We start from the raw sequence: 11,441 nt of genomic DNA on the forward strand, positions 1-11,441 counted from the left end.
GATGTGAATCTGCCGGGAGAAGATGCAGCCCAGCTGCAGGCGGAACAGAAGGCGCCTCCAAGTTCTGACAGAGGAGCATCACCTCTCAGGAGGGGCCAGGTCCAGGTGGAGGGGTTGCCATGGTGACAAGGACCTGCCCTCCTATGTGACATCTCTTGCTCTTCCCTTAAAAGCCTCTGACTTGCAGGCGGCCGTTGTGGGTTAGTGAGGAGAGGTCAGGAGAGAGAGGCAGTGGTGGTGGTTGTAGAAGAGGAGAGGTATTCATTTGCTTATTATTTTTCTTTTTCTTTTATTTATTTCTTTTATTTGATTCATTTTATTTCAATTTATTTTTATTTTATTTTTTATTTTACCTTTTTATTTTAACACTTTTATTTTACTTTTTTACTTTTTACTTATTTTTTGTTATTATGTATTTGTTTTTATTTATTTATTGCATATTTGTGCGCATTTGTGCACATTTGTGCGCATTTTTGAATATATTTCTTTTGTTTATAGAAGAATAGTTAGGGGTGAGTGTAGGGTTAGGGTGGGGGTTAGGGCTGGGTTTGGGGGTGGGGGTGGGATCAGAGTTTGGGATCAGGCTTGGTTGGGAATTTTAGATAGGCAGTTAGCTTAGAATGGAGGGGGGATTTTTCATCAAGAAGATGTGCAGACTGTAAGTACCATTCCTTTGCTTTCTCTTGGTCTCCTGGGGGCGGGGTGTGAGTCCTGGGTCCCCTCCACAGCTTTAGCTCTCTGGTCCACCAGGGAGCTTCATGGCTGAGTGGAGATTCGAACCCAGCTCTCCCAGGTCCTCCCAGTCCAGCCCTCCAACCACTACACCTCTGCCTGGCTCCATTTTGCATTTCTCCAGCTGCCCCACAACATTGGCCTTCTCCCCCTTCCTGGGGGTCTCTCTGGCTCCAAGGAAGACTCCACCCCCTTCCTCATGTTCTGCTCCTCTTCTGGGACACCTTGATGCTTGGAGGACCCTCCTAGTGGTCTCCTCCCTCTCCAGGAAGGGTAGGGCTGTCCTAAGAAGACGAGGCAGAGCAGCCCTTTAGCAGCTGGCAATGCTTGTCTTTCCTTTGGGCTGGAGCTCTTGAACCCATAGCACTTGGGGCCTCCTTTCTCTCTCTGCCAGCCATTCGTGCTCTGGGCTGCCTCTTTCCAGCTCTGGCGATGACCTTGCAGGTCACAGAACTGCAGAGAGATGGCAGGAATTGGGCCAGACACCCCTCCTCACACACACACGACTTGGGGCTGCCAAATTCTGAGTCCCTCTCTCTACTCGTCTCTTCTAGGTTCAGGTGCTTAAGGTGCCTGATCAGCTGCAACAAGGTGGCACCCCTAGAAGTCCTGGAGCAGCCCGTGGTGTCAGGTGAGCAAGTGGCCCTCCTTTTGGGACGGAGGAGGGCAGGAATGGGCTAGGGCTGCATCTAGTAAAAAGATGCACAGAGCCAGATGGCTGGATCCAACCCGCCTATCTGCGACAGCATCTGGAAACCCAATGCGCCCCCCCCCCCAGCGGTGGGGTCTGTTGGAGGAAGCAGGGGGCTGGGCTGTGGGGCAAGGCAGGGGGACAGTTGTCAGTGGGAGGGGCATCTTCCCTGGGGAGCCATGTTCTGGGGGCAGGAGGTCAGGATTGGCCCCCAAGGCCAGGGGTGTCCCTCTCCTGTAGTAGGACTTGGAATCAAGGAGAAAACTCTTGGGAAAGCCTTGCAAGGGGCTCAGGGAGGAACTCACCTGTCCCCATGTCCTTCACTTTGCAGATGTGCTGGGAATCCACATCCCTTCCGTTGCGGTGAGTATTGGATAAAATGAGAGCAGGGAGGGGACCCCTCAGACCTGCACTCCACTCTGCACTCTCAGATGTGGAGGAGCCCTCCCCCCACAAGGAACTGACAGCCTGACTTTTGCCTTTCAGCTGCTTGACAAAGATCAGCTGTATCTCCTGGGCATCATCCAGGACTGCCAGGCAGCTCAGCTCAGGGGGCTCCGAACCCTGAAGTACTCCAAGGAGGAGACGGCCAAAGCCATTCTGGTGAGTGATGGGTGGCGTGAGGGACCCCCATGGGGAGGGAGGGGCTGGCGTTTGGGGTTGGAACCGTCCTCTGGAGACTCCCGGAAGGAGCTGACCTTCCTCCTCTGCTCTCTTCTAGAACATCCTTGGCCACTTGGAGTACTTCAGGGATCACCCCCTGAGCCTGGCCCTGGCCTTTGAGGCCCTCCTGCAGTTGAGGTGAGTGGGGTCTTTGGGGTGGGCGGAGCAGAACTTCAGGAGAACTTCGGGTGGGCAAGAGCAGGCAGGAGGGAGAAGGGTGCAAGGGAGACTTGGACGAGGCAGCGTCTAACCCCTTCCCTTTCTCTCTCCAGTTTTATGAGACCCCACTTCAGTCCCTCTATGGTGAGTGCGATCCTCCATAGAACAACAGAGGCAGTTCTGGGGAGCGCAGAGGAGGACAAAGAGGTATGTCTGCTGCTTTAACTTCTCTTTGCACAGCTCTTTCTTCTTCCCACACTCTTACAAAATTTAACCCAGCAGCACTCAACCTCTCTTCTCTCTTTTCCCACAGGAACTGAAGAGGCCATTCCAAAGCCTGCTGGGGGGTCTCCTCCTAGAAGCCCCCAATACTAGCACCCTTCTCCAGTTGCTTACCGTAAGTATCCTGATAGCACCAGGAGTGTTTTTAGGGTTGCCCCCCTGTCCCTTACCCAACTAACTGTCCCATTTCTTTCATCCTGCAGGACCTCCGATATTACGCCCTTTTGGGGAGTGAAGACCAAAGGAAATTAGCGGCCAGCAGTATATCCCTGCTGCTGGCCCTTTCACGAAGATTCCCGAACCTCAGAGTAAGTATTTTGCCTTCCTGTATTCAGTTCTTTGGTTGCTTCCATCCTTCCTGGGTGGGGCTGCTTCTCTTACACCCATCCAGGGTGGGGTTCATAGTGTCAACTGACTCATGTTTGTCTTTCCTCTGCAGAACACAGTAATTCGGCCGGAGCTGGCTTGTTTCAGGAATAATCTGAAAGAAGGTAAGCCCCACACCTTGGGGACAGTGAACTCCCTTGTCCCTTGTTTGCCCAAGACACACCTCCCAGGTCTTCTTGCTGGGAGTCCTACAGGACCTGCTCCCTGCCTGGCAGGCCTTACCCCCCCCCCCCCGGCCTGGGAGGGCAGCACTCAGACTGACTCCAGCTACAAGAAGCGGAGAGGACTGAACAGATTTTCTCTCTTTTTCATTCTTTTCCATCCAGATGACATCATCATCGAGGAGTTATGATTTTCCTCCCTGAAGGAATTGCTCCTCTATTTGGACGTCTCAATTGGCCAAAGACTGGCAGAAGAAGAGGCGCTGAGAATCAGGAGGGGGACAGATGATTTAACCAGCCATGAAATATGGACTGAGATTGGGCAGAACAAGAAAGACAGAAAGAATCCATGACAGACGGTCATCTAATCTCTGCTGTAAAACCTGCAAGGAAGGAGAGTCCATCACCTCCCAGGGGAGTCCATTCCTCTGTTGAACAATGTTCAGTCAGAATCTCCTTTGTTGTATCCTGAAGCCGTTGGCTCGAGTCCTACCGTCCAGAGCAGGAGAAAAAAAGCTCGCTGCATCTTCCAAGTGAAAATGGCTCTCTCTGGTGTCACTGGATCAAGCTGATCCATTTTCTTGCATTACATAAACTGAATAGTTTTTAATGGATTTTGAATAAACGTGCAATAAATTGTTACTGTTTTGAATTTCATTGTGTTATCGTCTTCCATCGATCTGGACACTTTTCTGTTGTTGCCGCCTAAAATAGCATGAGCATTTTTTGCTGCTGCATCACTCTCGGGTTGACTCATGTTAAGCTTGTGGTCCACTAAGACCCCTAGATCCTTTCCCCATCTACTTCTAGGAAACCAGGTATCCCTCATCTTATATTGGTGCAGCTGGTTCTTCCTGCCAAAGTGCAGAACCTTAGATTAGTCCCTATTGAATTTCTTTTTGGTTTTGGTCATTTATGATTAAGTTATTAGGGGGGAAATGGAATTAGGAGTCATTTTCATCAAAGGAATTAAGGCAATTTATACATATCAAACTGCAAGCCTGATTGTAATTAATGCCATTACAGGAAAAATGTAAGATATAGAAGGGGACAAGGCAAGGATGCCCCCTATCACTGCTTCAATCTATATCAGCCCTAGAGGTGTTGGTGCGGAGGATAAGAAATAATTCTGACATAAAGGGGATATGGGTGGGCCAACGGAATTATAAGATAAAAGCCTTTGCGGGTGATGTGGTGTTTTCTGTAGAAGAACCATTGACAAGTGTACCTAAGTTACCGGAGGAAAGAAGGAAATATGGAGACATTGCAGGTCTTAAAACAACTAAAACTAAGGTTTTAGTGAAAAATATGGATGCGCAGGCAAAAGAAGATTGGCAGATGGCCAGTGGGCTGACAACTGAGAAAAAGGTGAAGTATCTGGAAATATGGTTAACAGCGGAAAACTCCAATATATTTCAAGATAATTATGCAAAGGCATGTAAAGATATAAGAAAAAACCTTGAGTTATGGGGAATCATGAAACTCCCTCTAATTGGAAGAATTTTGGTTATAAAAATGAATATTTTGCCTAAAACGCTACTTTTAATTTCAAACTGCTCCAACAGTAGGCAGAAGAAGATGCTTCAAAGAATGGCAAAAATATATTTGTAGATTTGTCTGGCAAGGGAAGAAACCGAGAATTAAATAAAAAAAATTAATAGATATATTTAATTTTTCTAAAAGTATTTTTAACAAGAAATGTGTTGTACCACTAATTCAAGGATGGGGTGGTTTCTTTTTTAAAAGGAAGTAGCACCAGCTGGTAAAGTAAAAGTTAAGATGGACTGAGGGGCAATAGGTCAGCATGTCATTGGATGTGTCATAACTAAATCCACTCACTCCTTTTTTAAAATAACAAAATTAAAAACGGAAGCGTGGTTTTAAGACTGCTTATGCCTGCAAAGAGTTTTGTCTGGGCAAGGAATGTCTTAGGCATGCCAGCACTCAAAAATTCAAGCTCCTCCTTGTTGTATAACACAGTACAGCCCAATTAATTGATTTTTAGAGAAGATGGACTGCTCCTCTTGTCATTGCTATGTCTGGAACAGATGATCAGATTTGTTTCATAGAAGCATCTGCCCAGGTAGTGAGAGCTGCAGAGATCTCAGAAGCTGATAAATCGTCTTGAATGGCAGTCTTACGAAGTTACATTGAAGGAAGCAGGTGTGTTTAACCTGGAGATAAGAAGAGTGAAGATCTCATGGGAGGTTCAAAAGGTTGACTGAAAGAACGGCAGATAAGGAAGTTGTCACGTTATCCCACCATGATAGGACTGGACAGAATATGTTTAAATAGCAGTGTGGGGCAACCCTTTGGCTTTAAGGCACCTGAGGCAGAAAATCTAAAGATGCCACTTTGAAAAGCTATTGAATATGCAGGCACAGCCATAGGGAAATGCTTCAGCTCAAGTTAAAAGGAATGGGGGCTGTGCAAGAGCCAATATATTTCTCCTCGTCTCCACTTTTAGCTTAACCTGCTTCAGGATGACTTGGACTGCAAGATTATGGGAGGTTATATACATTTCTCCACCAAAAGCCTTTTTCTTTTCCTAATCTGACCAGACAATAAGTAGGGGGTGGCTTAACAGAAAGGTTCCTGTTTAAACTTGTGAAACCCACCGCAGTTCCAAAAACCAGCATTTCCTCAGTTAGTTCTGTTATTTGCCAGGTTGCACAGTTGCACCACCAAAGCTTCCCCATTTATTTTTGACTTCTTCAAAACGAACGCTGATCATGAAAAGCCAAGAGTCTGACAGGCTGGGGTCCTTCCAGTTCCAAAAATCTCTCTCCCCCCCCCCCCACTTTTTGCAGCATTTATCTGAGTCAAAACAGAAAGTTCACGAATGTCCTTCCCCCTTTTAAAGCTATATACAGTGTGCAACTATTCAGAGTCCAAACTGTTCCTATTTTCTGGTGCCTGTCCCCTCTCAATTTTCTATACGTTTATTAGCTGCTGTTTAAAATCCAATATTTTCCCCAATGGCTTACAACATCTAAAACTATGAAGAACCATATAAAATATAAAGCAACTGCAACCACAACAGCAAGATCTTTCAATTCTTTCTACAGCATTCATCCCTTTCAGTGTTAGGAAAGCAATTCAACCGCCTCACTGAAAGCAATCCTGAATTTTTTTTGTGTAAAAAAATATTTTTTGAGTCGACCTAAATGATAGCAAGGAGAAGGCTAATTCTTTACCAATTGTCTACCACAGAAAAGATCCTGCCCCTTATAACTGTCAACCTGTCCTTCATCATTTCTAAAGCACTGCACACAGATAGGGAGATATCGCTGACTGCAAAAGGACACTCTGAGAGCACTCCCAGATTGTCACAATTTTGGGGTGGGATTCACTCACATGATGACACTTTCGCCTTGCCCCATAGCTGATTGGGAGGTTTTGCGCAACAAACCTGCTTCCCCAATAGACCAGACTTTTTTCTGATGTGGAAAATGTAGGATAATGCTTGCTTTGACACAATGGTATCTCTTCTTCTTCTTCTTTGGCGACCACTTGTAGCCGAGTAAGACTGTCTTCCATAAACACAGTTTTAACAGTGAGTACGTAAGTGACTGTGGAGGCCAGTTCTGGATCCAAACGTCTTTCCACAGTGGAGACATAGGTTTCCGGGCAGAAGTTGATCATGGTGATGGTTTGCCAAACATGACTTCCTCTTAGCACGTTTCTCCCTTTGTCCTGAGCATCTTCAAAGTCCATGACACCTTTGGTAAAAGCTGTTCTTCACTTGGAGCGCTCCCAGGCCAGTGTTTCCCAGTTGTCGGTGTTTATACTACATTTTTTAAAGATTTGCATTGAGAGAGTCTTTCAACTTCTTTTGTTGACCACCGGCATTACGCTTTCCATTTTAAAGTTCGGAAAAGTTTGGAAGACTATAACCAGGCATCTAAACAACATGACCAATCCAACAAAATTGATGTTGAAGAATCATTGCTTCGTCACTGGTGATCTTTGCTTCTTCCAGTACACTGGCATTAGTTCGCCTGTCTTCCCAAGTGATGTGTAAAATTTTTCGGAGACACAACTGATGGAAATTTCCCAATAGACCAGACTTTTTTCTGACACGGAAAATGTAGGATAATGCTTGCTTTGACACAATGGTATCTAATCTCCCTGCAAACAAATCAGGTTGTATGTTCAATAAAGAGATAATCTGGAAGGACCCTGAGTCGCTGTTTGCCTAACTATGCATTGGGAAGTAGCCCTTCGGGTTTGTACCTCTTCTTCCATAATTCAGGTGAATGAGAAGATGAGCCTGTTTGGTTGAAGAAAGATACAAATCCTCTTCATCTTTAATCTAGCTGCCACATTTCTTGCCCCAGTGTCATGTTCTGTTATTGTAAGAGTCAGAATAAGGGATTATTTACATTTTTATTTCTCGGGTTAGAACACCAATTACTCATCTCTTTTCAAGGACAGGGATTTTCTATTAAGATGCAGAAAGAAAACTGCTGTTGAAAAAGTAATGTGGCACATCAAACCAGCCTTTTCTGAACATCACTCCTCTGGTGCTGGGAATGTAAACTTGCCACAGAGAGCCACAAGTTTCCTCTTCCTACAGACACATTGCAGACTTGAAAGCCCTTCCCTCTAAACTTAGTTTGTAAAAGTCCAGCTTGGTTTTGCAGCCACAAATTTCTTCACAACCAAATGAACACGATCGTATTTATTACGCCAGTCTTTTTGCCATCCTGGACTGTAAGGAGTTAATCTGTGCTCTGCTCTGTGCCAAAGTGAAAGAAGGTAAAAAAGCAAATTGTTCTATTTTCTAATCCCAACGCTGGCCTCTCTCTGTGTTTTTCCCATTTCAGCTGAAAAAGAAGACACCTGTTAGCTCTGTAAATATCACCAGCCATCTAAGATTAGAGCTCTAGAAGCCTCCCCCCCCCCCCAGTAAGTGCATGATAAATATTTTGCTTCAAAATCATTTCAAGTGCACTTACAGGTGCTTGGTATTGATTAGAGTAATTTGAAGCAGCATAGCTAAACTCAACCCATCGCCACCTCTGAGACGTGCATTTCTGTTTACTCCAATTCACTCCTACCGCCAGTTAGAGAAGCGCTGTACACACAACATTAGCCACTTATCCTGTATCTCTCCTGCCTTATGAAATCCTGACTTTTGATACGTCACCCTTCCCCAAACCAGCTTTGATCTGAATTGAAAGAAACAACGACATACCTATGTTTTAAGCCAATAATATGTACAAAGCCATCGAAGCAGAATGAGCCAAATTGAACTGTCTATAAACAATGAATCATGGGTGTAGCCAGGATTTTTTTTTTTGGGGGGGGGGGGGAGCTAGGACTGAGCTACCTGATTGATGAGTTTGCAGAAGCCGCACCTATCGCTCAGGCAGGTTGCCAGTTGCGTCGCTAGAGTGCACCCTGCCATCATCCAGGTGATCTCAGCGAACATTTCAGTTTCAAAGATTATGATTATTTCTACTTTAAGTTAAGTCTTTTTATTTATTTACTTGATTTGGGGGGCACCTGCCCCCCCGCCCTCTGGCTACATCCATGCAGTGAATACCACCGGGGGGGGGGGGGAATGGTGATGTGGCGTTTGCCCGTTCGTTTGAAAATGTCTGTACAGGGGGAGAGGAAGAGTTAAAATGTAGACCAATAGGAAAGCCAGAGGCAGAGCCTACCTGTTTATAAAAGGGCTTAGCCCAAGGTTTGGGTGTGGGCAGTTGGTTGGTTTTAGTGGGTTGGCTGGTTGGTTGGGAAAGGCAGTTGGAAAGGCAGTTGGAAGGCAGTTGGAAATAGAGACAGTTGTTGGTTCTTGTGTGAGGGTGTTAACCCTTGCCCTCCTAGTAAGTGTATATTGGGTATGTGACAGGCAGGCCTATCAAGGGGAGTTAGAAGAGATAAAGACAGAATAAAATAAGACTAAGAAGGTTATAGTTTGTTTGTGTCTGCAATAAACTACACTCTTCTTTGTTAACTTGCGAATCTGACTGAGACTAAGTGATTTACTGGGGAGGACCTAGTTGGTGGCAGTGGATTAATGGTGTATGGGTCACTAGTCCGTGAGACGACCGGGGGCTCCATATGAATGCCACAGGTGCCAATCTATCCAAACCCACAAGCAGTATCTGGAGCCACAACTCTCTCTCTCTTTTTTTTTAATAATATTTTATTAAGTTTTACAAAAAAAACGTAAAACAACAATAAACAAACAACCTCACAGCAAAAAAACCCCCAGAAAAATAGACACTACAACACACAAGCACAAAACAGCAAAATACAACAAAAAAAATAAACATATTAAAAACAATTTTTGTCTCCTTGTATTCTTTACCTTAACTTATTTCTCCGACTTCCCCAGACCTTCCTTCTCTGTATTCCAAATCAAATATTCTGTCTGCAAATTCTTTCCCTCTATCATATTTTTATTTTCTGATACTCTTAAAGTCTAGTAGATAGTTGCATTTCCTTAAATCTGACAAAATATTGAATCTTTCTCTATTCACTTTTTCACTAATAACCATTCACCCTCAATCCGATGTCATCAAACATTCATTATCTTATAATTGGAGCCACAACTCTCGGCACCCCCAACTTTTATCAAAGCATCTCTTAACATTTCATATATTTCCAAAACTGACTATCTAATATGGCTTCTCTTCTTCTTTAGACAGGTTTGCCAATGTTGCAGGCTGCTTTCCTGTTTCTGACGATGGAGGGTCTATCCAGTGGTACCTAACTGGTTGACAATGGGTCAAAACAATTGTATTTGACTCCTGGTGGGCCTTACCTAATTTTAATCACCTTTCATCGACAAAGAGAATAAATTGTGCCCCCCCCCCAAGGCATGCGTGTATGCGAGTCCATGTTTTAAAGTGACCTCTCTGTTTGAAATCTGTCTGCCATACCCTGGCCTGAGAGAATAGGTTCCACAAGTGTGAACTCCTCTACCTAGATAGAGATGTCTTGATTATGGCGCTTGATCTCCAGCCGTGAATGGCTTGGGTTATTCTCTGGCATAGATCATGGATGCAGCACCTGCGGGCCTCCAGATGTTGTTAGACCACAGTTCCTCTCACCTTTGGAGTCAAACAATATTTGGTTTCTCATCTCTGCTGTAAGATTTTCCAAACCTAGGCAGGGGCGTAGTGTGGGTTGCCAGGGCCACACAGAGGTGAGGAGGGGGGAGGGAAGGAAATGGATGTGGTGTGCAGCCTAACTGTGTCACTCAGAGATCACAGCCACAAAGATAAGAAAAGGAAAGCCATTCTGTTTTCTAGAGAGGTCATTTCCTGGTTCACATTTTCAATGGAGCTCAGCAATGGAAGTGCACAGCTGTATCGAGGGAGTACTGGGTGTTGAAATTCTGCATCCCTAACCATTTTGCTGACGCGGGTGGCGCTGTGGGTTAAACCACAGAGCCTAGGACTTGCCGATCAGAAGGTCGGCGGTTCGAATCCCTGTGACGGGGTGAGCTCCCGTTGTTCAGTCCCTGCTCCTGCCAACCTAGCAGTTCAAAAGCATGTCAAAGTGCAAGTAGATAAATAGGTACCACTCTGGCGGGAAGGTAAACAGTGTTTCCGTGCACTGCTCTGGTTTGCCAGAAGCGGCTTAGTCATGCTGGCCACATGACTGGAAGCTGTACGCCAGCTCCCTCGGCCAATAAAGCAAGATGAGTGCTGCAACCCCAGAGTCAGTCACGACTGGACCTAATGGTCAGGGGTCCCTTTACCTTTAACCATTTTGCATGCTATGCCACTGAACCTAGGGAATGTGCATCTTAAAGAGCAGGAGGGATTGAGGCTGAAGTCGTCTGAGCTTGTTGGATGCGCATGGCAGGATAACTGACCGAGGGCGCCCCAAACTCCTGGATGTTATCTTTTCTTGTTTTCATTCAGAGAGGGAAGAAGTCAGAAACAGCAACTGTAGTTTGCCTTTGCTTTAGCAACTTAAGATTCAAGCCGCTAGGGGCTCCCCTTTCCTTGTAAGAAAAACCCAACAGCTTCCAAAACAAAGGGATTTAGGATGGGAGGGGCGGTAATCTTAAATCTGCAATGGGTGATACTTGAGCGCAAACAAGGAGGGGAGCACTGTGTTTGTGGGTAGAGTTTGTGAGGCCATGAAAAAAACTGATGGCATTTAAAAAACAACAACTGTGCATAGGAAACATGTGTCAGAATGTTTCATTTATCATGTTGCCCCTGAAATCTGTTGGAAGAAATAATGCTAAAATTAAAAAAGTGTGTGCGGAGAACTATACGCCATACTCACAAATGAATTGATTGCATTTATGGTTATGTTTTTAGTTTTATATTTAATTGATTGTATGTGGCCTAGGGTGTTTGTAACGAGGCACCTAATAAATGTTCATAAATAAC

General features: G+C 45.1%; 1 protein-coding gene and 1 long non-coding RNA gene across 3 annotated transcripts; one reads left to right on the forward strand and one right to left on the reverse strand.

The window, feature by feature from the left end:
- Positions 1-504: 504 nt before the first annotated feature.
- LOC310676751 (uncharacterized protein) lies at positions 505-3,727 on the forward strand. 2 transcript variants are annotated; one of them, XM_083438867.1, is made up of 9 exons: positions 507-1,363; positions 1,755-1,786; positions 1,910-2,026; positions 2,145-2,224; positions 2,359-2,452; positions 2,559-2,642; positions 2,731-2,835; positions 2,967-3,018; positions 3,241-3,727. In XM_083438867.1, exons 1-9 carry the CDS (start codon positions 1,165-1,167, stop codon positions 3,264-3,266), a joined length of 789 nt encoding a protein of 262 aa, XP_083294993.1. In that variant the 5' UTR covers positions 507-1,164; the 3' UTR covers positions 3,267-3,727. The 2 variants fall into 2 exon arrangements, with proteins under 2 accessions (XP_083294992.1, XP_083294993.1); XM_083438866.1 differs by having other exon boundaries at positions 505-1,363; positions 2,731-3,018.
- A 3,721-nt stretch (positions 3,728-7,448) lies between these two features.
- LOC310675397 lies at positions 7,449-8,989 on the reverse strand. Its single transcript, XR_014510105.1, has 2 exons — positions 8,745-8,989; positions 7,449-7,904 (listed from the first exon to the last, which is right to left on the reverse strand). It is a non-coding gene; the product is annotated as an uncharacterized lncRNA (long non-coding RNA).
- Positions 8,990-11,441: the final 2,452 nt, after the last annotated feature.

The sequence above is a fragment of the Podarcis tiliguerta genome (genome assembly GCF_965153285.1).
Source record: "Podarcis tiliguerta genome assembly, chromosome: 4".
Classification (NCBI taxonomy): Eukaryota; Metazoa; Chordata; class Lepidosauria; order Squamata; family Lacertidae; genus Podarcis; species Podarcis tiliguerta.

Excerpts from the sequence above, each read along its gene's own strand:
- LOC310676751 (XM_083438866.1), top strand. The coding sequence starts at position 1,165 with ATGACCTTGCAGGTCACAGAACTGCAGAGAGATGGCAGGAATTGGGCC. Across the intron at positions 1,787-1,909 it reads TCCACATCCCTTCCGTTGCG|CTGCTTGACAAAGATCAGCT; the intron begins GTGAGTATTGGA and ends TTTGCCTTTCAG. Across the intron at positions 2,027-2,144 it reads AGACGGCCAAAGCCATTCTG|AACATCCTTGGCCACTTGGA; the intron begins GTGAGTGATGGG and ends GCTCTCTTCTAG.